The sequence below is a fragment of the Canis lupus genome, chromosome 13, assembly GCF_048164855.1.
Source record: "Canis lupus baileyi chromosome 13, mCanLup2.hap1, whole genome shotgun sequence".
Lineage (NCBI taxonomy): Eukaryota > Metazoa > Chordata > Mammalia > Carnivora > Canidae > Canis > Canis lupus.
In genome coordinates, this window is record NC_132850.1 from 60,749,581 (window position 1) to 60,776,093 (window position 26,513).

The 26,513-nt window shown below is 35.4% G+C and overlaps 1 protein-coding gene across 1 annotated transcript in view; it reads right to left on the reverse strand.

Moving 5' to 3' along the window:
• Positions 1-13,454: 13,454 nt before the first annotated feature.
• Positions 13,455-26,513, reverse strand: part of NAF1 (nuclear assembly factor 1 ribonucleoprotein) — a 40,918-nt gene continuing 27,859 nt past the window's right edge. The window contains exons 5-8 of the mRNA XM_072773811.1: positions 24,196-24,356; positions 21,109-21,160; positions 18,172-18,274; positions 13,455-14,322 (exon numbers count right to left, since the gene is read on the reverse strand). Of these exons, the coding sequence (XP_072629912.1) occupies positions 13,859-14,322; positions 18,172-18,274; positions 21,109-21,160; positions 24,196-24,356 (780 nt within the window). The 3' untranslated portion in view covers positions 13,455-13,858. The remainder of the gene's footprint in view (positions 14,323-18,171; positions 18,275-21,108; positions 21,161-24,195; positions 24,357-26,513) is intronic.

A 26,513-nucleotide genomic window follows, 5' to 3' on the forward strand; every position in this document is an offset into this window, starting at 1 on the left:
ATGTTATTATTATTATATATTCTTATATATTATATGTGATATTATGTTATTTCTAATGAGGAAAGATTGGTGATGTAGGAGGGGGGTAGGGAAAACTGTTAGAGAGATGTCTTTAGTAATCAATACAGTGCGCAAATGACGTGAGAGCCTTTAAATACAAGCACTCTCTAAAGAAGACAGTCACAGAGGACTGGAACAGATGCCTGTTGGTTCGTGAACATGGTAATGGGAGTCTGAGATGGTCACGGCGATGCGTTGCTTCGTGAGGTGTCCCAGGTTGGGTTCTCTGGTGGCAAACCTGACATGAAGTCTGGAATACTGAATATATATTAGGGATCAAGACCTATGCAAGGGAGAGGGAAGAAACAAGATTGGGTGGAAGAAAAATTCGAAGAACAATGCACGCCGAACAAAGCCTTAACCTCCTCCAGAGAGAGCTCTGAACTTGTCCTCAGGGCCTGTATGCCACCCCCATTCCATTGGCCCCATGCAGACATTGGACCTGGGCTTCCTCTGGAGGTGTGCACTCTTGGGATCTTCTTAGGTGAGGTGGATCCTACAGCAGCTGCTTGCAGGGGCATCGCTGCTCATAGTTCTCCCAGCGGCTGTGCTAATGGCTCTCTCGTTGAAGGGGGGTGTGGAAAGAAGTCTCTATGTCCATTGCATTTTTGCAGAATGAAGAGGTAAGGAAATGGATCCTTGGGAGTGAGGAAGGACAGTGAAATTGGGGGTGGGGGAAACGGAGGGCTTGAAGATAGAGAAGAGGTAGGACACTGTCACCCAGGTGAGAGACCAGGGAAGGGACTAGGGAAATACAGCGCATTTCCAGGCAGCTTTAATGTCCATTTTACATTAGGACTTCAAGAATTTCAAGCTACATCAGACAGCACGGCAGTTAAGTCTTCTCTAATCACGTTCAAGTCTATATGTAGAAAAGAGTGAGAGAGGGAGGAGGAACTGAGAAGTCAAACAGTTAATGGGGGAGGGCAGATCGTTGAGGGACTCGCAGGCCATTTAAGGACCCAGTCTTCTTGGGAGATGAGAAGCCATTTCAGGGTTATTTTAATCCTTTTTATTTTGAAAAGTAATACATACATAGGAAATTGCATAGCATGTAAATGGACAGCTCATTAAATCATCACAAGGTGATCACCCACATAACCCTAACTAGGTCAGGAAACAGCATGACCAGTCCCGGGACAGGCCCACTTTTGCCCTCTCCCAATTATTATCCCCTTCCGCATTGTTAGTGGTACTTAGTCTTCTGAAATTTATGGTATTGCTTTCTTGCTTTTTCTTTTAATGGTTGTGCTATCAAACTTTGTGTCTCTAGAAACTAAAGATTAGGTTAGCTAGTTTTTACTTTTTTTTTATTTTCTCATAAATGGAATCAAACAATATATACCTCTTATGTCTGATATTTTTGCCTCCTACTGTGTTTCTGAGATTCACTCATGCTGCTGCGTTTGTAAATTCAGCCAACCACAGGATCAGGCCTGGGTTTGGTTTTCGGAAATTTTAGGCCTGCGGCTATAGAAGATAGTTTTATGGAGTTTTGTTTTTATTTTAAGCAACATAGAAATTTTCTGAATATATACCCAGATTTGGAAACTATACTTTATTTATTTATTTTTTTTAAGATTTCATTTATTTATGGGGGTGGGGGGAGAGCCTGAGCAGGGGTAGGGTTAGAGGAGAGGGAGAAGCCGACTCCTCCACTGAGCAGGGCACCTGATGCAGGGCTTGATCCTAGGACCCTGGGATCATGACCTGAGCCCAAGGCAGATGCCTGTGACTCCCTGTGAGATTAGAATTTAAAGTCCAGAGCTTAACTCTTCCTCTCTCCATACCCTCAGGGACACTTAGAAGCAATCAACTCAAGGCAAAGTCTTTATTCTTCATTCCCAGGACAGTGTTTTATGGCAGCAACTACTTGATCACTTAAAATGTTGTCTTCTCTAAACAACTAGCTAACTATTTAGTTCTGCAGGCCGAGGGCTACTCCTGTTTTATTGACTATGACAATGGGGTCAATGCTATCTTTAAATCTAGTCAGAAGAACACCACCAGATTCTTAACCGTAAAATCCTATTGCTTCTATTCAAATTCAATTCCATTCAAGGTTCAATCGGAAAATAGAATCATTAATCATTAAAAGTATTATGAGCATCGGAAGTTTACTATAGAAATTAAAAGATACACAAATGTGGAGGACTCTGGAAAAGGGAAGAAAGGGAGAAGAGAGTTGAGAAATAATAGCAGGTCGCTAACAGGACAGTGGTGGGGGACAGGTAGGAGCATGCAGGAAAACTCCAGTTGTGTACGTCCAGCACAGAAGTGGAACCACAACGGGGGTATCTGGGGGTTTGTGGGGAGCTACCACTTCTGAGGAAACCGCAGGAAAGCACTTGGTGGTCAGCAGGGCCAGGAGCTGGACAGAGCTAGGAGCTGGGACCCACCTCTCTGTCAACCATGTCTGAGCCCAGGGGTAACTCGAATCTACCTCTCCTTCACTTTCCCTCATCTAGTCTTGCAAAAATGTCCCCTTGATCACTTCTAATCCAGAACCTTGCAGGAGGGAGATCCTGGAAAATGTATTTCCTAGACTTAAATAGGAGTGATAGTACTAAGTTGGCAAGTTCGGAATAATCTGTTTATGTGATGAGCAATATTGATTGATTTTCACATATAAAACCAACTTCACATTCACGGGAAGGAACCCGGCTTGGTAGTGTTGTGTCCTTTTCTTTTTATTTGCTGAATTCATGTTGCCAATATACTTTGTGAGGAGTAGTAGTATTTTTATATCTATACTTATAAATGAGATTCACTTATAATTTTCCCTTTTTTGTAATGTCCTTGTGAGATTTTGGCATTGATTCTATGTCGGTCCCATAAAAGCAGAAATTCTCACATTGTTCCTTCTATTTTCTGGTAAAATCTGTGTAAGATTGCATATTTTTTTCCTATAATATTTAATAGGATTCACTAGTAAGGCTATCAGAGCCCAGAGTATTTTGTGTAGAAAGATTTTTTTTCCATACTGATATTACTTAATAACCAAAGGATTATTCTTAATATTTTTTGTGTTCATTTTTAAAAGTTTATTTTTCTAGAAAAGTATCTATTTCATAGATACTTAAATATACTTAAGTATATTAGTATAAAGTTATTCACAATATCCTTTTGTTTATCTAATATTAGTATTATGGTTATTTTAACTACGTAAATATAATGTTCAAGGAGACTTCTTCATAATAACATAATATATTTCAAAAAGCAGAATCATGAGGACCAAGGGCTAGTAAAAGACTGTACATTTTACTAAATTACCTTTCATAAAGCTTAATACTATTGGTATATAGAACAATGCATAATTAATTGTAGCCTCAGCCACACTTATGATAACCGTGTTTCTTTTTATCTACTTTTTGCCAGTTTGATATACTATAAATAGGAATCTACTTAATTTTATTTGGATTTTTTTAAGTTTATTTAATGGCTGAGTATTTTCTTTCCAAATTTTTATTTTTGTATATATTTCTTTGTGAATTGACTGACCACATCCTATAAATTATATTTTGATTTAAAAGACTTGGGACGCCTGGGTGGCTCAGCAGTTGAGCGCCTGGAGTCCTGCATCAGGTTCCCTGCGAGGAGCCTGCTTCTCCCTCTGCCTGTGTCTCTGCCTCTTTCTCTCTGTCTCTCATGAATAAAAACATAAATCTTTAAAAATAAGTAAATAAATAAATAAATAAATAAATAAAATCTACGAATAAGAAAAAATGTGTCAAACTCTCATCAATATAAGCACTGACCAAAGAATGTTACTAATAAGATATTTTCTTATTTAAAATATTGAAAGTTGTGTATTTTTTATGTGTATGATAAAATTTTGCAGTTAGCTATTTTATGTAACTTTTCTCTACCAACTTTATAGAGATTGATTTCTATGCATAATTTTTAAGGTAAACCAAAAAACTACATATAAACGTCTGTCAAATTATCATGTAAATTAAAATCATCATTATGATACCAAATTGCCTCTAATCACAAAATTGCTTCTATAGTAAACAAATAAAATGAAAGTGCAAGGGATGCACTGAATTCAACAGATCTTAGGAGTCTAAGTTGTTGCTAAAAATATTCAAAATAAATTCCTAAAACTGACATAATACAGCAACAGGTCTCATCAGTTTTTGATTGACATTTACAGTCAGATCTTAGTAACCTGAAAAACGTATACCAATTTTAAAAATAATCTGTATTTCTACTAATTACATCAATTTTTAAAACAACTGATTTACAACTAATTTAAAAAGCAATTTACATTTCCAACTAATTACTTTAATAGGTACAGGAATGTTATGAAGTTTCAGCCCACCGTGTATACATGAATGAAATTCTTGGAAATATCGTACTTAATTATAAAAATGCTATAATATTCTTGTTATGGAATCTTGAGAGGAGTAAAATTATAAGTGGGTGAACAGAAAATTGTATCATTGAATCAATCCCGAGTTATTTTTGTTCAACTTTGTGTGCATAGGTGTGTGCATCTGTCTGACCTTATATCAAGGGTATATATATATATATATATATATATATATATATATATATATATACTGATAATTTTCTAGCAGAATTTCTCAGCACTAATGTCCCCTTAAACATAAATTTAATAGTCTTATCTTCTTGGTTTTGTTGTAACCATTCTTTTTTCTGTTCCTCTAATTTTAACTTTTGAAAATCTTGCAGTTTATCATTACCTTATGAGGCAGCCTTGAATGGTGGTTACAAGCTCAGATCCCAGCATCAGACAGTGTGTTCAATATGGTTTCATTATTTCTACCTGTAAGAAACTGGATAAAGTCCTTGCTTTCTACAAGGCCTCCTTTTCCTTCTTTACAAAATTATAATAGTATTTCCTATCTCACAAAAAGATTAATAGATATAAACCATGCAAAATATATCCCTTTTCTCAAAGACTGACCATAGTCACTCCAACCGGAGCCTGAGAGTTGTTACAGAGGACTTCCCTTCTCAACCCCATTCCAAGTCCTATCGATTCACATTACTGATATTTCTATCATCCAAAATCACATCCCTATTTCAACCACTAGCAAGTCTTCATCATCACTCTCCCACACTGCTTTCATCAATAATTTCCCGATCTGCCTCCTTCCATTTTATCCCTGCAACTTGTTCTCCCAGTTAGTGGTATTTCCAAGTTATGGGGGAACAAAAAAAAAGTGTTACTAACCCAGGGTGAAACTATGGGGTGAGGGCTCTCCCTTAAGTGTTAAGGCCCCCAAAGCTCTCAGTCATCTGGCCTTTAGTTCTTTCCCAGCTTCTGGGATTCGTTTCCTCCATTCCAGCCATTCCTCTGCATCCGTCATACCTATCTGCCTGCCTGGATGCTAAACATGTTGACCTGTTTCACAGTTCCATAGTTTTTCTCAGGTTTATCCCTTATATTCTAAGAATCAGCTCCAGAATCATGTCCTCTGTAAATTGTTTCCTATTTTCTCCCTTTCCCCTTCCTACCCAAGGTGCAATTGACCTCTCTCACCTCTATGTTCCCACCATACTCTGTACAAACATATACTTGTGTGATAGCACCTGGCACCCTTCTTTGTGTATTTCCTACAATTGCACTCTAAGGGTTGTGACCCAGCATCAAATGGACGATCAATAGTAAGCACCAAAAAAAAAAAAAAAAAAAAAAAAATAGTAAGCACCAAACAAATGTCTATTAAATAAATGAGCAGTTGAAAGCTCAATAGCTCTGTAACCCCAATTTCACTTGGGTGGTTAACCCAAAGAAATATTAACGGCAAATTATATGTACTTCCCTATCAGTTGTTACAAGAGAGTCACAGATTTCTTTCATATTTACAAATGAACCTAGTGCATGATCTCAAGTGGCTTTCTCATCCTGAAGCCATTTTACAAAGTAAACTTGGAAGGGAAAGCAAATCACTGCCAGAATACTAGCCTTCTCAATCTTTATTTTTAAATTCTCTGGAAACTTTATTATATATGCATACGCATATCATTCATTATTCTTTCCTATCTATAAGGTTAGCTCTCTGAAAGGTATCTTCCTGGATAGAGCAGCATGTGTATACAACCTTCTTGGATGACCAAAATAGAGATCAGCCCAAAAACCCTACAGTAAACTTATCATTTTTTAAAAAATTGTATTTATTTATTCATGAGACACACACACACACACAGAGACAGAGGCAGAGGGAGAAGCAGGCTCCAGGCAGGGAGCCTGACATGGGACCTAATCCCAGGTCTCCAGGATCACGCCCTGGGCTGCAGGCGGCGCTAAACCACTGAGCCACCGGGGCTGCCCAAACTTATCATTCTTAATAAAGAATTTGAGCCATATTTTGATATCATCTAAAGAATGAATTTTAAGCATTAGTATCTCGAGAAAAAAGATCATTAATTTTGCTTGTCAAAATGCTCCAATTTCCACATTAGTGTTGATAGGGTATTATAAGAACCAGTTCCGAAAACAAGTAAATCCATTTTCTACTGACCTTTCTGAGCCATTTTTGAGGCCCATCCGATGTGAAAATCTTTGCCAAAATAGATTTTCGATATCCTAAGAAATACTTTCAAGTTATTAAATGAAAAGAATCATCACTAATGCTGTGGCATTCAACTGGAATGAACACACATAAACCACTGTATTCTAGAAACACAAAGAAGAATCCCACAGGTTATGAATCAACAAGAAGCATCTGGCAACAAGGCTGCAATTCCTGTCTCTTGAATACCTTTTGCGTGTTCAGAGTACAGACGGATGTGATCACATCGCGCTGGTCCTCAAGGAAATTACCCTCCATATGGGAGATCAGTACAATCAGTTATAATAAAAGGTCATGCATATTATGACGATGTAAACACTCTATGAGAAATAAGCCTATATTTCATGTTGCGTTCACAAAAATGAAACTTTTTAGATGAACATTTTGAAAGGGATAATGCTGCTTGACCACAATGGGAACCGTCTCTAAATGCCCACTTAGGTCAGAGAGTTATATGTAAAAGTATCTCGATGTACTATTTTGACTAAAAATTTACGAAAACTAAAAAAGTCTATCAACTAGCATGACCGAACTTGCATTTCAATGAGCAATCTATACATTTTCCTTTTCTGTAACAAACATAATTTTTTTTTTTTTTTTTACAAACATAAATGATACAACTATAAGAGATAGTTCATCTTCCACATCCTCTGTCCGGAGGAAATGGAGAGATGTCGAAATTGATTATGCCTGGATGGCCTCATCTTGGCTTAGTCTCCATTTCTCTCTCCAGAAATTTTTCTGGACCATTTTTTGTGTTCCATTTGGGTCCTTCCCTTTTCAGTCGTTCTTATGTATGGACATTTACAGTATTTGTAGAAGTGTCCTTAGACTTTGTCAATTTGGTCAAATTTCACCTCTGATCACAATATGGCTAGAACGAGCCCTGTAAAATGGAGACACTACTAAATTCGTCCAACTGAAGATACTACCCCCTTCTAGTAGTGTCAGAGTGGTTTCCTGTCTAGTCTAAATTATAAAGAAATCCCCCCATTGCGCAGAGACATAGAAGCTAGACATTTTCCAGACATCTAAGACTGTTAAATGTTTCCTCTATTTCTGGCTATGATCATTTCGAAGTTTTTCCTATACAGCCATTTGAAACCCAACATCACCTAAGAGAATTAAGTTGAGATCCACAGACATATTCTTGCAGGTATAAAAATTCTGTAAGAAACTGAAAGGAGATTTGCATAGCATGAGATTTAGTTTCATAACTCAATGTTTCCTAAACTGTGGTCCTTGGATATGTTCTTGGGGATCCACAACACTCATTAATTAAATGACACGTGTGTGTCATCGAATCTGAGAAACATTTATGCTGCTCCAAAAGGAGAAAACCTTTTGAAAGACTCTCCATTCTCTTTCTCTTCAGATACTACTTTAAAAACAAGATGAAAGTCAAGGATCCTCTCTCCTAGAAAAATGTACATCTCACAGGTTTTTAGTGGATTCTAGAAGACCGGGGGACAAACTCCAGGTTAAGAACCATGAAGTCTATACTAAAGAACAGTATTTTCCTAATCTAATATAAAATATTTTAACAGTTCTTCTGGGCCCCATGACCTTCTCATAGATTGTCTTCTTAGCAAGACCAGAGCTATCTCTGAGAAATGTGCACCACCTTGATTTCTGCCAGTTGTCATCCATGACAAGTATTTCCCAAAATGTGTTCTGGAAAGTAAAGACATAGAGAAATGTTCTATGAAGAAAAATAAATATGAGAAATTATATATTTTATAGTCCATATATGACATTGAACCATTTGAAATGTCTACTATGTAGGGAATTTCATATGGTTCAAACTAACTGTATTTGAATGTGTTAATAAAGTTAAAGCCTCGTTTCTCTTCTGCCCTTAAATATCTTTCTGCTCATAATCTTGCCAAACAATTCATTTGAGCGTATGTTGTTGCCAACAAATATACTAGCAATTATACTTGGTCAGAAACCAAACTAACACCAAAGAAAATTAATTATTTGCTTTGAATGAATCAGCTACTAACACAGCTTACATAAACGAGCCTGACAGTCTCAAATCCTGCTTAAGATGAAACACTGCATGACGCCTAGACAAACAGACATTTGCAAGAGTGATGAGATGGGGGAGAGAGCAAATGTTTTCCCAGCACTCCTGTATGTCATGGGAGCACACAATAAACAGTTTAAAAAGCTGCAATAACAGGTTCTGCAGTGTAGTAGCTACTGATACTGAGAACATTTGGGAAGTCCATCTTTATCATCCAAACACCACAGACCACCATCATCTATTTATCACATTTTAACAGGGATTCTATCCTAATAGATTCCATTCATTTGTATTTGCTGTATTTCATCACTATTTGGGTCATATCTCTTATTGGAAACAATGTTTAGCCCATATATCCTCAATATAAATAAAAAGCTTTTACCATGTAAGGTTAGTTTGTTCTGTTTGGGGATGGTGTAATGCAACTACCAAAAAAACCCAACGGAATATTTATTCCCATTTTATCAACCTTATAAGTAGAAACAAAAAGTATTAAAATATGCATAATAATCAGGCTTTTTGTGCTAGCCTTCAAATGTGTGTGTGTATACACACGTGTATATGTACATATATACATGTAAGTACATATATGTTTTTATTGAATGTGCAGAAGAATTTCTTCACTGGTTATTTTCATTATTTTAGTTTGATGTACAAATCCGTCCCTTGTTTCCAGGGCACTAAGTAACTGTACATGTCTAATACACCAAAAATAACAACTTAGGTACAAAGCCCACACAGTCAAAAATGAGATGCAGTTTCATTGCTGCAAGCAGCTCAAAACAAGTACTTTGGTCTGATAGAAGATATTAAGAAGATATTTCTCAAGTTTAATTTCAGGCACACTACAGTAATTGTTTCCTTGGTTTTCTGGAACATAATTGCCACATAAATCTAGGATCAGACTAGGTCTCAGAGTGAGAAGTAGAGAAAGGCTTTTGGAATTCTGGCAATTTATCTGCAGAGAAAGATACAAATGTGCGGGTTTTTTTTTTTTTTTTACTCTAAATGCATTAAATTATAAATAGTATAAAAGGTATTAAATCATAAATAGTGTGGCTGCAACATTACCTGGCAATGAATTCTCATAATTTTTTTCCAGCTTGCATTCTATTAAAAATATCTTCTTTTTAGTTATACTGGTACCAAATTATCATTGGTTCCAAATACGCAACGCCAGAACAAAGATTTTATGAATATACAATGTGAACATACATTCTATAAAAATAATTTAAATTTGTAAATTTTTCTTAAAAGGATCTACTACTTAACAATAGACTGATTTATTTTCCCTAACACTTAATTATAGGAGTACATGACTATTTTCAAAAATTCTGAATACCCTGAACATGTGAAGGTAGCAGCCTAAGCAAAAAATTTTCTCAAGCCACTTCAGGTACCTTAGCGAAAGAGACGGGGAATGGGTGAGAACTATACAAATAAGGAATTATTGCTCTTCCAGTGGTTGACCTCCCTGACTTGTGTCACCCAGAGGGGAGGCAGGATTGCCTTTTTCTGCAACAACAAAAAATCTCAGTGATGGGACACTGTATAAGGTACTAGTAGAAAGCTCTGGAACCAGTTAAGATTTGAGATGTAAATTTTATACACTTGAAGGCAAACACTAACATTATTGTCCAAAAAGAACATATAAAAATGATTCATTATATAGGCGCGCCTGCATGGTTCAGCTGGTTAAACAACAGAGTCTTGGTATTGGCTCAGGTCATGGTCTGAGAGTTGCCAGATCCAGCCCTGCCTTGAGCTCCGCACTCAGTGGAGTCTGCTTGAGATTTTCTATCTCCGTCTGCCCACCCCCACCATGCTTGCTTTGCTCTCTAAAATATTTTATTTAAAAAAAAAAATAAATAAATAAAATATTTTATTTTATTTTATTTTTTTAAGATTTTATTTATTTACTCATTAGAGACACAGAGAGAGGCAGAGACCCAGGCAGAGGGAGAAGCAGGCTCCATGCAGGGAGCCCGACGTGGGACTCGATCCCGGGGTCTCCAGGATCAGGCCCTGGGCCAAAGGTGGCGCTGAACTGCTGAGCCACCTGGGCTGCCCTCTCTCTAAAATATTTTAGGAAAAAAAAAAAAGATTTTCTCTCCCTTTGCCCCTCCTGCACCGCTTGTGCTCTTTCAAAAAAAAAAAAAAAAAAAAAGTGCATTATGTCTGAGATTGTGTCTCCCTAAATCATGAAGTCTTGTCCTTCAAAAATACAAAGATTTTCAGCACCTGGGGATTTAAAACAGCACTTCTATTTATTAGTTTAAAATTATAGTAGACTAGAACTTAGGTTCTACTCATTCCTTATTCATCAAATGTTATGAATTTTTTAATGTACTTAGTGTTCACCAACTCTAAGCCAGCAACAAAATAATGTAGCACAAACAGTAGCCGAAGTGGAGGGCAGGGAAGAATACATCAGAATGTAGGTGGGAAGAAGGAAAAAGAAGAGAAAGCATTCTATATTCCTCATTGACCCAAAACAATGGAGACCTAGGCACACAGCCCCCCACCCCCGGCCATTGCTTATTCATCTCCCCTACTTCCAATTAGTATTGACAATCAGATCTAGTAATCATTTAGCTGCACAGAAGAGATGTGTACATTTTAGTATTTAACTTTACAACTTAACTACATAGCTTTTGAGAGATGTTCTTCTGTAGTTCCTGAAACTATACGTTCTATTCCAGGTCTCCTCTAGACAGTCTCAACCCAGTTCTTTCAAAACCTATTTCTATTAAGTAGACAAGTCATCCAGTTATCACGAGCTTCACTATCTTTTCTGGCGGGGGGGGGGGGTGGCAAGGAAGGAGAGTTCTTCATCATTCATCTTAATAAATCATACATATTAGCTTAGGCAATCATTTTAATTTTGCAACCATTAGATCTAGATCTAGAGAGTGGTTAGATCTAGAGAGTGTGATGCTAAGTGAAATAATTTAGAGCGAGACAAGTGATCATGATTCCATTCATATATGGAATTTAAGAAACAAAACAAAGGGAAAGAGAGACCAAGAAACAGACTCTTAACTGCAGAGAACAAACTGATCATTACCGGAGGGGAGATGGGTGGGGGAATATTAAAGACAGGGGATTAAAGAGTACACTTATCATGAGGAGCACTGAGTCATGTAGAGAATTGTTGAATCACTGTATTGTACACCTGGAACGAATATAACACCACATGTTACCTATCCTGGAAGTGAAATTAAAAACTTAAGAAAATTTAAAAAATAAAGAACATTTGAAAAGTAGAAGACAAAAAAAAGGTTTCCCAGGTCTCATCTTAGATCTACTGAATTGGAATCTGGGGATAAAGTCCAAGAATGTGCATTTTTAGAAAGCTTTCCAAACCTTAGGTGATCACTGTGGGTGATTTCTGGGCACCCTGAAGTTTCAAAATCCCTCAATCATGTATGAGGAGGAAGCAAATTGAATAGAAATGTTTAAGGCAGCAACTTAATTGAAGGCAGATACCAAATGGCATCATTCAGTCTTATGTTTTTTCCGATAATAAAAACCTACAGTCAGATAACAATACTTGAGGTACTGAGGTTCAGAGGCTTTTTAAGTGCCATGGTAATTATAATGGCTTATTGATATACTGTAATTGAATTTTAACATCTTTCTGTTCTTACAGAAAAAAAATTTTTGGTGCTTCTAGATATAATCTCAATTTTAAGAATACTCTATCAACCAGAAAAAAAAGACTGCCATAATCTATGAAGGTTAACTCCTAAAGAGAAGCTACAAACTCATTTCAAGAAAGAATAAAGTACAAACATATGGTAAAGTCAATGTATACCCAAGCAAAAACTTCTCAGTTGGGCCCCAGGAATCTTGCAGTCTCCCCAGCCTACAGGGACGTGAAGGGCCTCTGGGTGCAAGCAGAGTCCATGGGGCTGTGATGAATGATCTCCAGATTACCCCAATGATGTACTTACAAATATTATTTTCTAAAAATGTCAAGGAATAAAAGATGGGGAAGCAACAGTTTGGCATAAAGTGCTGATGTGAGAATCAAGAAAACTAGGTTCAACTCCTTGTCATCCCACTAAATAATCTTAATTATGTAACTTGGAACCCTTAGGTTCCTCATTATTTGTTAAATGAGGACTCATTTAAACTACGTCTAAGGCCTCTTGTTTCTAAAATTCCATTATTTTCTTTGCATTTACACTTCATGATGTCAAATAACATTTAGTGGTAATTAAAAGCTCTAAATTGAGTCAGTCATTCAATAAATACTTATTAAGCACCTAATCTGTGCCAGGCATGTGAGAATCTGGAAAATAGATATAGAAAACACAGTGTCCTAATATGGGGTTACATACACTTTATTGTGAATAAATAACATTTTATTATGAATAATTCCTATGTCCCTTTAATTAAATAGTAAAGTCTGCTGAACAATGACTAAGTTTTAGAACCTGCATAATGAAAAGCTTGCTTATGCATAATCACTGTTAACTTTAATTATAGCCAGAATTTCTACCAATATTGAAGACTTTTCTTCTCTGTACCCTTCATTTATTAAAAAAAAAAAGGAGGGGGGCACCTTGGTGGCACAGTCAGTTAGATGTCTGACTCTTGGTTTTAGCTTGGGTTGTGACCTGAGGGTCATGGGATCAAGCCCTGTGTCAGACTGTGCACTCAGTGCAGTGTGGGTGGGACTTCCTCTTCCTCCCCACCCCTCCCCTACCTCATTCACTCACTCTTATTTTCCCTAAAATAAATAAATATTTTTTAAAAATAGGATATTTGAATTTACTGGTAAATTTCACTAATAATCAAAACCACTTTTCAAGTTTACATTTGTAAAAATAGTTTATTTTAAAGACTCTCAACAGGACTTCTACCTCTTGTTTTCAGATATACCAAGAAGACATCAATGTGTTTAATATATTTGACTCATGATAAAAGTTGCTCCAGAGCTATTATTAGACCTATATACACTGTTTAATTGAGCAGGGATAGGGTAAACATGGATTGTTTTAATTAAATATTACATAGTTGGATTCTCTCTTCCACAAAAGTGGTATTTTCATAAGGATACAATTTCACAAAGGTTACAAATATATATCAACTTACAACTGAAGGATCATTTAGTATTTTACAATGTTAAAAATCTAGTTCCATAATTACTTTCTTTAAAAAAAAATCCCTTCCATATAAAAAGTCCAGATTTCTCCAGAAATTAGCATACTTTCACCTAGTAGTAGGATCCAAAATGAGAAGAACTGTTATCTCCAGAAGAGGGGGGTGGAGGCAGTGGTGGAGGGGGTGGGGGTATGGAGTATGGTAAGGGAATTAATGGATGAGGTGCCATGTTAGGTGCAGCCCAACCCAGGTTTACAGATGCAGGTGGTGGAGGTGGAGGAAGTGGTGGTAGAGGAGGAGGGAGTGAAAAATTGTGCACATCAAACACTGGAGGAGGAAAGGGATACTGTGGCATGATAGGATTATCTTGTCTCTGAGGTAGAAATCCTGAAGGCTCCTGAAACACCATATGCTCTGAGTTATAAAACCGTGGCGATGGAGGTGTGCCATGGCAAGGTCGAGGATATCTACCCCGGGAAAATCCTCGTGTGAATTCTCTGTTACGATATCCTTTTGAATGCTCTGTAACAGAAGTATGAACATTCCAATTCTGATGTACTTCTGAAAAATTTTCACCTTTGAGTGAGGAAAAAAGCATAAGAACAAAATTAAAATTAGTTTTAATACATCAAAAAACACTGCCTAAAATTTCAATGTCTTTTCTTTAACTTCCAATATTACCTTATGGTAGCCAAGAGAGCATAAGGCTTCAAATACCAATTTTAAATGACTATAAAAGGCCAGAGGATCAGGAAGGACCACAGATGTCTCATCAAAGACGACGAAAGACAGAAGTAGTGGCACAACATTTTCAAGTGCTGAAAGAAAACTCAATCTAGACTTCTAAACTAAATAAAAATATCCTCAGGAAAAAAGGGAAACTAAAGACATTCTACAATGAAGAAAAACTAGTAATTTATCTCCCACAGACCTACACTGATAGAACTACAAGTTCTCTAAAGAAACAAGAGAATAAATTTGAAACACAGCAAAAATTTGAGTAAATATAATCAAACGTCATTTGATTTTTCTAAATTACGTTTGATGGTTGAAGCAAATATTATAATAGGTAACAGTGATTCTAATTGTATATATGAACTATTTAAAGCAATTTATACTAGAAATTAGAGAAAGAAACATAAAGAGGTAAGGTTTCTAAGACGTAAGGTTTCTACACTGCCCACAAACTGGCAAAACAATGACATCAGTAGATTTTGATAAGTAACGTACATATACTACCCAGAACAACCACTGAAAAAATTATACAAAGAGATACATTCAAAAACACTATAGACAAATCAAAATGGAATTCTAAAATATGTTACAGTACCCACGAGTAGGCAGAGAAATGAAAACCAGAGAGAACAAACAGAAAAAGATAGACTTAAGCCCTGACATATCAATAATTACATTAAATGTGAATGGTCTAAATATATCCATTAAAACAGGGAATGACTGGCAGAGTGGATTAAAAAACACACTACAACTGTATGTCGACAAAAAGCTCATTTCAAAGGATAAAGTCAGGTAGAAAGTAAAAGGATAGCAAAAGATACAACATGCAAACATTAAAAGAAAGGGATAGCTACATTAATATCCGGTAAAACATTAGGTTTCAGAACAGAGAAAATCATCAGAGAAAGACAGAGAAAAGAGAATTCAACAGTATACATAAAAAGAATTGTACCCTATGACCACTTCTGGTTTATTCCAGGGATGCAAAGGCTGGTTCAATATTCTAAAAACAGTGTAATCTCCCTCATTAACAGGCTGACAAAAAAAATCATGTCATCTTATCAGTACAGAAAAAAAAAATGGGTATGAAATATCAGAAAGGGAGACAGAACATAAAGACTCCTAACTCTGGGAAATGAACTAGGGGTGGTGGAAGGGGAGGAGGGCGGGGGGGTGGGGGTGAATGGGTGACGGGCACTGAGGAGGGCACTTGACAGGATGAGCACTGAGTGTTATTCTGTATGTTGGCAAATTGAACACCAATAAAAAATGAATTATTAAAAAAGAAAAGAAAAAAGACTGTCAAAATTTAATGCTCAGCCATAATTTCTTAAAAGCCCCCCGAAATAGGAATAGACTGAAATTTCCTTAACAGGATAAAGAACAACTACAAAAACCCTATACCTAAATTATACCTAATGATGAAGAACAATGTTTCCCTCCTGTAATCAAGAACAAAGAACATTTATTCAACATAGTGCCAGGGGCTAGAGCTAGTAAAAGTAAAAAGGGAGACCAAAAAAAAAAAAAAAAAAAAAAATACAATACAGTTTGAACAACAACAAAAAAGAATACCATCTCTACTTGCAATTGATGTTATTGGCTAAGTAGAAAAACTATTGAGTTCAGCAAGGTCACAAGATAGAAATTAAACATAATAAACATTAATTTTTATTTCTATATTCTGGCAACAAACACTTGGACACAGGAATTAAAAATGCAAAACCATTTACAACAATTTGAAAATGAAATACTTAAGTATATACTAACAACAAAAAGTACAGGATTCGTATTCTAAACATCATGTTGCTGGAAAAAAAAACCAAAGATTTAAATTAGTAGAGATGTATACCATTATTATGCAATGGAAGATTCAAAAGAGTTAATATATCAATTCTTTCCAAACCAGTAAAGAGGTAACTGTTTTTCTCATTTAACACAATTCCCATTAAAATCCCAGCAATTAAAAAAAAACAAAATCTCAGCAAGACTTGCTGCCAATATAGAGATTATTACTATAAAATGCATATGGAAAAGCAAAGAAACTAGAGTAGCTAAAACAACTCAAAATTTTTAGGAAAAAAAAGAAGAAAAATTTTAGAATGTAGGTCTAGACAAGAAATTCTCAGACTCCACAAAAGGAAAACAATAAATTGGGCTTCATCGAGTTTAAAAACTTTTTTTCTGCAAATGGCTCTCTTGAGAGGATAAAAATACAAGCTACAGGCTGTAACAAATTATGTACAAACTCTAATAACTCAAGAGCAAAAAGAGCAGAAATACAATTAGAAAATGGGCAAGAGGCATGAACAAATATACCACTGAAGAAAAATAAACAGATGGCAAATAAGGACATGGAAAGATGTTCAAAATCCTTAGTCGTTAGGAAAATGCAAGTTAAAATCACAATTAGAGGGACGCCTGGGTGGCTCAGTGCTTGAGTGTCTGCCTGTGGCTCAGGCAGGTCATGATCCCGGGACTGAGTCCTACATTGGGCTTCCTGCAGGAGCCTGCTTCTCCCTCTGCCCATGTCTTTGCCTCTGTATCTCTTATGAATAAATAAATAAAAAAACTTTAAAAAAATTACAATTAGATATCATTCATTACACACCTATTAGAATGACTAAAATAAAAAATAGTGGCAAAACCAAATGTTGGGGAGAATACAGAGAAACTGAGTCACTCATACACTAAGTGATGGGAATCTAACTACTGTATAATCCAGCAATTACTCGTAGACATTTATCCCAGAGAAATGAAAAGTTGTGTTCACACAAAAACCTGTACACAAATACATAAAAAACTTTATTCCTATAATCAAAAAATGTTAATGACCCAGATGTCCTTCAATGCATGACTGGTAAACAACTTACCATGGGAAACTACACTCCTAAATGAAAAGAAACAAACTTGAAACATAAAACAATCTGGATGAATTTCCGGGAAATTATGCTCAGCATCAAAAGCCAATCCCTAAAGGTAACAACATACTGTATGGCTCTATTTACGTAATCATTCTTGAGATGACAAAATATATTACAGAAATTGAGAACAGATTAGTAATTGCCAAGAGTTAAGGAGGTGGGAGGGAGGGAAGTGAGAGTGACTATAAAAAGGAACATGAGGAATCTTTTTCTGTGGTGAAAATATTCTGGATCTTGATTGTCTGAATGTCAATATCCTGATTGTGTATTGTAATGCACAGTTTTACAAGATGTTACCATTTCTGGAAATTGGGTAATGGACCTGCAAGAAAATCTCAATTAGTTCTTACAACTGCATGTGACTCTACAAAAAGTTTAGTTTTAAAAAAGGAAAAATAGGAAAGTATAATAAAAGGAAATGCAGGTTATAAAATACTTTGATTTAGGTATTAAGTATACCGTATCATTGAATTCTAAACATGGAAGCAAAGAGGTTTCTTAAGAAAAAAGTTCCTATATGCACAAATGACTAACAAGGCTTATTAGTTTTACCCCAGAAGCCATTTTTATATCCTTATCTTGAAAAACAAACGTTGCTATTCCTCATATTCTCGTCCGCCACATCTTGCAGTGTGCAATGCCTCTAATGTTAGGTGGATGCCAGGAGGTAAAAAGAGATCCTAGATGTTTACTTCAATTTTATTAGTTATCGACTTATATAAATGTATATGAAGATAAAAAATTACTATATATTGTATTTACTCACTTGATTCATTAGATTCAGACTTGAATTTTTTCCGGCCTTGAATCTGAGATTTTTTCCTCTGCTTGGCTTCTTTTTCCTTTTCATCATCACTGAAATCTAAGGCCTTGCAGAAGAAAAATATATAAATTATGTCACATGGATTTACCAATTCATTGGTACATTCTTGGAAGTGAGAAGAATAAGCCTATTATTTAACATTGACCCTGAAAGAATATTACTTTTTTTGATACATAATATTTTTTAGTAATATCTGAGTTAACTACACATGGGACTCTGAATTAATACATGCCAGAGTATTCATGGCTTTTTTTTTCCCCTAAAAAGTATCAGGTAATTCTTTTTGTGCCCAGATAGGTAGTAACTTTAAAATGCCAATCTTTAACAACCTTCCCTAGCTAGAAGACTGACTTTAATTAAGCTTAAGGGTCAAGATTCATCATAGCATCAGCTATCAGTAAAGGAAAGGAATAGTTGCGAATAGGCAAATAACAAATTATTAGATCTAATATAAAATAGAAGAGTGTTTTATCTTTCACTCATTCAAAAACTTATACGTACCCATTATATGCCAGACACTTTATAGGTATTAATTCTTTTAATAATATAACGTCAAGTATAGTAAGAGCTATAAATAATAAAGCAAAGTAAAGGAAGAAAAAAATCACCATGGATGCTATTTAGATTGGACTGCAGAGAAAGGCTTAGATATTATTTTCATCTTTATATCTTTAGAAGATAAACTTGAGATAAATCTTGAATGATGAATTAGCAGTAAAAATAAAGGAAAGGAAAATTTCAAGGAGCAAGAATATGTGCAAAGGCATGGTATAAAAGGGGCATGAAATTGGTTCTGAAAGGCAAAGCAAAAGCTTCTTATATAGCAAAGTCAGGGATGATGAATCGGAGAAGAAAGTCATCAGGCACGTTCTAAGAGCAGGATGGAAATATTAAAGGATTTTAATTGGCATTGGTTCATTTTAGAGACTGGTTTGGCAATATTTTGCTATCACCTCGTAAAGTCAGAAAAAAATTCACTTATTTCTTGTAGACATATTAATTTAAATTTGCACTCAAACACATTTATTCAACTACAAATTACATATTCATGTACTAGAAATGAATACCAAAATGAAAAAGGCATATGCCTTATACATAATCAATGAGTAACGTCAGGCAATAATTATATACTACAAAATTTCACCATGATAAACTAAAATTTAAAATCTTGAGAGTTTTCCCTTACTACAGAAATAAGGGGCATTCAGTCAACTACAAAAAACAATACAAAAACAAAACACACCATGAAGCATGCCGGGATTTCATTTTGAAATTAACCTAATCACGTGGATTTTTACAAACAATTAACATTACCATAATTTGCAACTGCAAAGCTTAGTACTAAAACAATAGGGATGTTTTCATTTCACAAGATACATGGTGTAAGACTTTGGTGAATTTTCTCAAATATTTTAAAAACATATCACTTCAGGAGTAAGATGACCTGAACATAATGAACAATGGTAAGTGAGCCTGATTCAGAGCCTTAACAGAAATCACAGCTGTACATAACATAAATTGAAAAGCATAATCCCACGGCAACGTGGATACTAAACTAGGACCACTCACTGGTTAAGTAACCCTCTAAGTTACCATCACATGATTCATGACATGCCCCAGCAAAATTAGAAATTAACATGAATCTTCAGAACTGCCTAAGAACACTTAAAATGAACAAAGTTAACTCTAGAAATCCAAGAAGGATTTAGAATACTAAGAAATATCATCAATCAATACTAAGAAACTGATTCATCAGGAATCAGAATTACTGAGTATGTTTAAAAACTCTCACTTATAGTAATTATATTTTTCTTTTAAATTGTATGAATTCATACTATTTTCAAAAGATATACTCATTGCTGCATTTTCTGTATTTTAATAACAAAAAAAAAAGAATATATGCTTAATTAAACATCTCCATGTAAAGTTAAATAATCCTACAGATTATTCTGGACTATTCCACATCTCTAGAAAAACTGTGTATCAAGCTATTTGGGACATAAAACCAACACTGACATGGAATCAAGAAAGAAAATCAAGAATTCTCTTTTTAGGACTATCGTTATAAAAAAAAAGAAGAAGTGGGTACATTCTAAGGATTTTGTACCTCCAAAAGAAAGGTAGCTTATTCTAAGCACCATTAAATGTATTCATGTCCCATATGGTTAATATCCTAAGTATAGAATAAAACTTTTAAAAATAATCACAATCCTGCCTTTACCAGTAGGAGGAAAAAAAAAAAAAAACAGGAACAAGGAAAAACAAGAAAATGATAAACTGAAATATTACTGAAAATATTTTTTCCCCTAAAATGATCAATCAAAAACTCTTAGTGAGGGGTATAAAACAGTCACTGGGAAAGGGGGAGAATACAGGCTCCCACAGATGGCAGTATGACTGCCAGGTAGCATTAAGGACCTCCCTAAGGTCAAGATGAATTTAAAAAATTAAATCCTGGGGTGCCTGAGTGGATCAGTCAGTTTGGTGTTTGCCTTCAGCTCAGGTCATCATCTCAGGATCCTGGGATGGAGCCCCGTACCCAGCTCCCTGCTCAGTGGGGAGCCTGCTTCTCCCTTTCCCTCTGGCCCTCCCCTCTGGGCACATGCTCTTTCTCAAAAAAAATAAATAAATAATCTTAAAAATAAAAATTAAGGGACTACTGGGTGATTCAGCGGTTGAACGTCTGCCTTTGGCTCAGGGCATAGTCCTGTCCTGGGATCGAGTCCCACATTGGGCTCCCTGCATGGAGCCTGCTTCTCCCTCTGCCTGTGTCTCTGCCTCTTTCTCTGTGTCCCTCATGAATAAATAAATAACATCTTAAAAAAAAAAAATTAAGTCCTGCTTTATTTCCTAAAATACTGTGTAGAGACTTTTACTTACTTCCGGTGGTGGTTCTTGATCATTCTTCCATGATGCATCTGATCCCCTATCCCTAAAAGAGAAAACAGTGAGAAGAAAATAAGTACGGAACAGTCTGTGTTTATAACTTAATAGTACAGAAAATAATGAAGTAGAAGACGTGAGCTCAACCTTTAATTTTGTAATACACATGGAAGTAAGAGCAAAAAATAAAGGACCACGTATAATGTTCTTCACCTTGTTTCAGAAGATGTGGGAAGCTCCTAAGAAAAACACAAGATCTGGACACATATAAGTATCAGCACCGGGGGAAATCAGAAGGAGAAGCCGAGGCGATGGTGTGCAGAGGAAAAGGGGCTCTGCAGTTCATAAGTATCTCCAGGTGCTACGACTTCGACTGTATAAAGCTCACTCCAACAAATGCTTATTCTACACTGATTATACGTCAGCCACTGTTCCAGGTGCTAAGGGTACAAGATGACCATGAGACATTCCCTTAAGATTTTGTAGATTTAAGGGTAGAGGTAACAACATGAAATTCTTCTTCCTCTACTTGCCTGCGGGATATCAACAATATTCCATGGGTAACCGGAGCTTAGTCCAACAGTAGTTCTCCGAGCAGAGTGGGCGGAATAACAGCTATCTCATTTGCTAATGAGAAAGAATTTTGAAGAGTCTGGAGGGCAGTAAAATCACATGCACTAACTACTTTTAGTGGGAAGTTTTATACTCTATGACCAACAAAAGTACATGTATTATCAAGTATGACTAGGATTTCTGAAGCTCATCTTGATCTCTTTAATCGTTTTGATTTTATAAGTTTGACAATACCTCTTATTCAATTAATTAAAATATTACAAAATATTAGACGTTGTCCTCTCTGCTTTAATACAGATCTCAAAAATGAGATTCTCGGGAACTAATTCATTAAAATCATTAATACACTAATCCACAATCCATAAAAATCAGTGTACAGATGTCAGTGGGCTGGCAAAATATGAAAATCATTAAGTCTGATCCAGAACTCTGACACCATATGAGGCATTACCAAAGATTTTTCTACCACTTAAAAAGAAAAAGCTTTTACTCACTAATTATCAGTTCACGCCTGTGCATGTAACATAGCCCCAGGACTCCCTTGTGCATAGACGTGCCACCCTCTGGCCTATGGTGTCCTTAGCAGGGGTGGGGTTTAAGGACGTAAAAAGAGGAAGTTCCCCATCAGTGCATTTACCAGAGAAAATCAAAACCTACTAAAGAAGAGATCAAGCCACATCTCAAAAAGCACTTTTAACAAGAGAGTAAGTGCATGGGAAGCTAGAGTTAACACAGGCTTACTGGGGTGGCTGAACTAGAGAGGAGGAAAACTTCTCTACCTCAAAGGCAAGGTCCTCCCCGAGTTCCCATGCAGATGTAAACTTGATCATCTTGTCGGGTGGGGAGTCTGCCAGGTGGACCTAATTTCCCAATTCTTCAGTTTATTGTTTCTGTCTAGGAAAAAATTCTTATTCTTGCAAATCAAGAAGACTTCTTTTGTTTAACATCTATTTAATAAATATCTTCAGAGAAGCTTTTTTAGGTTTATCTTTTTAAAGCTAAAATATTTTACTTGTTAAACGCCTAAAAAAGGGACATCCAGAGCAACATCAATGTCAAAAGCAGAAGGAAACGCTGTCTAAGGCATGATGATAAAACGTGACTTTTCTATATAAGCCACCTTTCTTTTCAGCAGCTGTTTGGAAAAATCAACCTTACCGACACAAAGAACGACTTAGGCAAAATGTTCCTCAGGAGTATGTGGATTCTTAAACATGGGTTTGATGAATTATGATAAATGACATTCAGAGACTGGATTTAATATGTGCTTTAGAGGCTTTACGCCATGCAACAGGGACTAGTACTGAGGCAGCACTAAGGCCACTCACGGACTCAAGTTCCCTTCTATGTTCTGCAAAAACCACATTCCTAACGCTTCAACTACACTTCAAGTTTCCCATCAAAGAGAGCTTAGACCTAAAAGGGACTTGTGTGCCAAACTGAGTACAAAGTCTTTTTGGATTTAAGATCCCCACCCCACCCCCAATCCTTTGCAGTGTTTCTTCCACTCCTAATTTTACAATATTTTTAGTGGCTCATACTCATTACATCTTTCCAAAACATTTAACTGTTTTTTCTTTCCTGAAAAAATTATTCTACTTGAACTAAATATTACTCATTTACTATAAATAAATTATATGATTATAATAACAAGTTCAACTGTTATATAAGCAGCTCTACAGCTAACACTTGGCAACACAAATAACACATGGAAAATGCACAATTAATGAGTTGCGTAAACATGGAGGAATGTTACTACCCACATGCCAAAGGCATCATTTAGCATCCACAAAAGGGAAAGCAGTAGTTTGTTGGTTAAATCAACCCTGTTTATCAACCTAATACACAATTTTTTAGGGACACATTTTTGCTGTCTCTTCTGTAAATCTACAATTGATAAGCAACCTGAGGGGATCCCTGGGTGGCTCAGTGGTTTAGCCCTTGCCTTCGCCCCAGGGAGTGATCCTGGAGTCCCAGGATTGAGTCCCGTATCAGGCTCCCCACATGGAGCCTGCTTCTCTCTCTGCCTCTCTCTGTGTGTCTCTCATGAATAAATAAATATTTAAAAAAAAAAGCCACCTGAAATTTACTCATTTTCTTTTTTTCTGGAGAATTATGAAGTCTTATTAAATAGGTAAGCCTATAATGTTCTAAGGAATAGTTTTATTTAAAATGGAAAAGAATTCTATTTAAGTGGTAATACTAATGCTGAAGTAGCATGTCTATTAAAAAAAAAAGTATGTAATGGAAAAAAATATGAACTAGAATCAGAAACTTTATATGGCCCATATGTAGTCTTAGTAGTTGATTATTTCATTTTGGGTAAAAGATATAAATCATCTCTACGTGTAAAATCTAACAGATTGTTGCTTTCAGAGAGGTTATTAGGAAAATGAATGAACGCTTTGGAACACAGATATTTAACAAGAAACTACCTTCACTGAAATTTATTCCTAAAATATAAATATTAGATAAGCAGACAACAACTAGCATTATCAGTAATATACTTACTGTTTAAGTTTTTCTGTGAATATGTATTGGGTGAAGTCTTTCATTGATGGAGCAAAATACATAGTGTCCTTTATTTTAATACCTTTACTCTCAATGTGCTCTGAAGAATTAAACCGTAACACATAAAATGGATGTGCAACAGGTCCAAATATCTCAAATATCTATAAAATAGAAGAAACGTAAAGACCTCCTTAATATGTAAAATAATAACTCAAAAAATTAGTATTATTTCTTAAAACCAATAATTGTTACAAGGTAATTTTGACATGTCATAGCAATAAAACTGTATTTATATTTAAGTTACTTTTGCCTACTCACAAAGTCCTCATGTCTTGATTATACCAACTCATTCCAGATTTCCTTCCTTATGAATTTAAAACAAGTTAACAAGTTTGTTCCTTGCTAAATTCAAATCATCTTGGTGGTATACCAACTAGATACAAATAATGAATTTTTTTTTATTATTCCTCATTTAAGTTGTCAAGTATGAAGAAAAGAATTATAATGTGAGAAATAAAATGTTGTCACTTGGAATCTTATAACACAATTCAAAAGCAAGCTTCTGCTTTAATGGGTATTCAATCATTTCTGCTGTTTCCATACAGTGGTTAACATTTTGATAAAATTAAACTACAACTGTTTCTAATTCAAAACCTAGAAAAAGTAGATTTGAACTTGAAGTTGCTTATTTCTCCAAAACCAAAGAAGCTTATACAGCCTTTAACTTTTATGTAAAGGAACTGCTTTTAGTGTAAACGTATTTTATTTCTGAAAATGTTTTATGAATAATTAAAGGAAATCTCTTGTTTTCAAAATGTTCTCAAAATACCCAAATTTAAAAAAAAAATGTTTCTGATAATAGGTGTATGTCATAGAAACTAGACCATCACCAATGTCAGTGTCAACTTTTCTAGTCCTTTTTCTACTAATAATTTTTTTCTTTTGAGATCACACTGCAGTTTTGTATACTGTCCGCTTTTAAAACCGAAAGTTGCATTAAGTTTTTCCACATTATAAATATTATTTGCAGTGTAATTTCGGTAGCTATATTACACTCCTTTATAGATCTGGCATGATTTAACTAGTCTTAACAGGACACTTAGGGAGCTTACAATTTGTATAACATGATAAATGGTGCCATGAAGAACATCCTTCTAAATGTAAATTTCTGTACTTTAGGTTTTTCAAAAATTCATTTGTAAGGGGGCAGAATTATTGGAGCCAAGAGTATGATTATTAAAACTGGATATAAATTACTACATAACTTTCCAAATCGCGTGGACCACTTTAAACCAACTGCACTGAAAGTTTTAAACCAAAAGCACTGTTTTAGTACGTTCTCAGATCTTCATTTTTGAGAGTAAATATTCTCATTTTATTTTTTATACCATTTGACAGTTTACCAATTTTCAGGGAGGCAATAAAACAGCTCACCCATCAGGGTACCAATATTCTGAAGACATGAATACCCCCAAATAACTAGAGGTATTCAATACAATTAAAATGCCAACATATTCTGAAGTAACACTAATAGCATTAAAAATGTAACTTCTTTTTTAATTTTAAAGAAAATAGCAAATTTACTTTGAAAGGATTTAGATACAAAGAGTAGACCTCTTCCAACCAGAACAGCAAAGGACAGAGGGAAATACTGCAGCACAACTCTTACTGGCTCACATTACATACAGTAATAGACTGTCTTGTCATTTATTAAAAAGTGTTAAAAACCTTTCTTTTTTTTTGAACTCCTTTGATAAATATAGACAGATCTGATTCTTCAAGTTTGGACGAGGATAGGAAATATGTTTAGAAAAATTTCCCATAAAGGTATTATAATAGTCATTGTTTGCAACCTGATACATAAAGCTGTTTTTCCCTCGGATTGGTTTCATGGACAAAAGAATTCCATTTCCTGAGAAATGATTTCACTAAAGAAATGCCTGTACAGCTTCAGGTTTACACAGGGACTGGTTTGAACAAAAAAGCTAAGTGACATACAAAATGCTTGAATAAAATCAAAGTGTACTTAGTTAACTATTCTTAAGATCTCAAGTGTTTATGAGCCATACCTATGATAAAATCATTATAAGGTTTTAAGTAGAATAACACCAGGTAACAGGAAGCTACTTTAAAGAATGCATACGTAGCTTACATCAAAATGGTGAGGTATTTATGCTCCTACCTCCAAGAGCCATGGAATACTTGACCGAGTTGACATAAGCAATTTAGCTAATCCAGAGATATAGGAAAAAAAGGTTTAACAATATTCTAAACTACTATCAATTACGAAGTATAGATTTTAGACTGGCTAATACCTG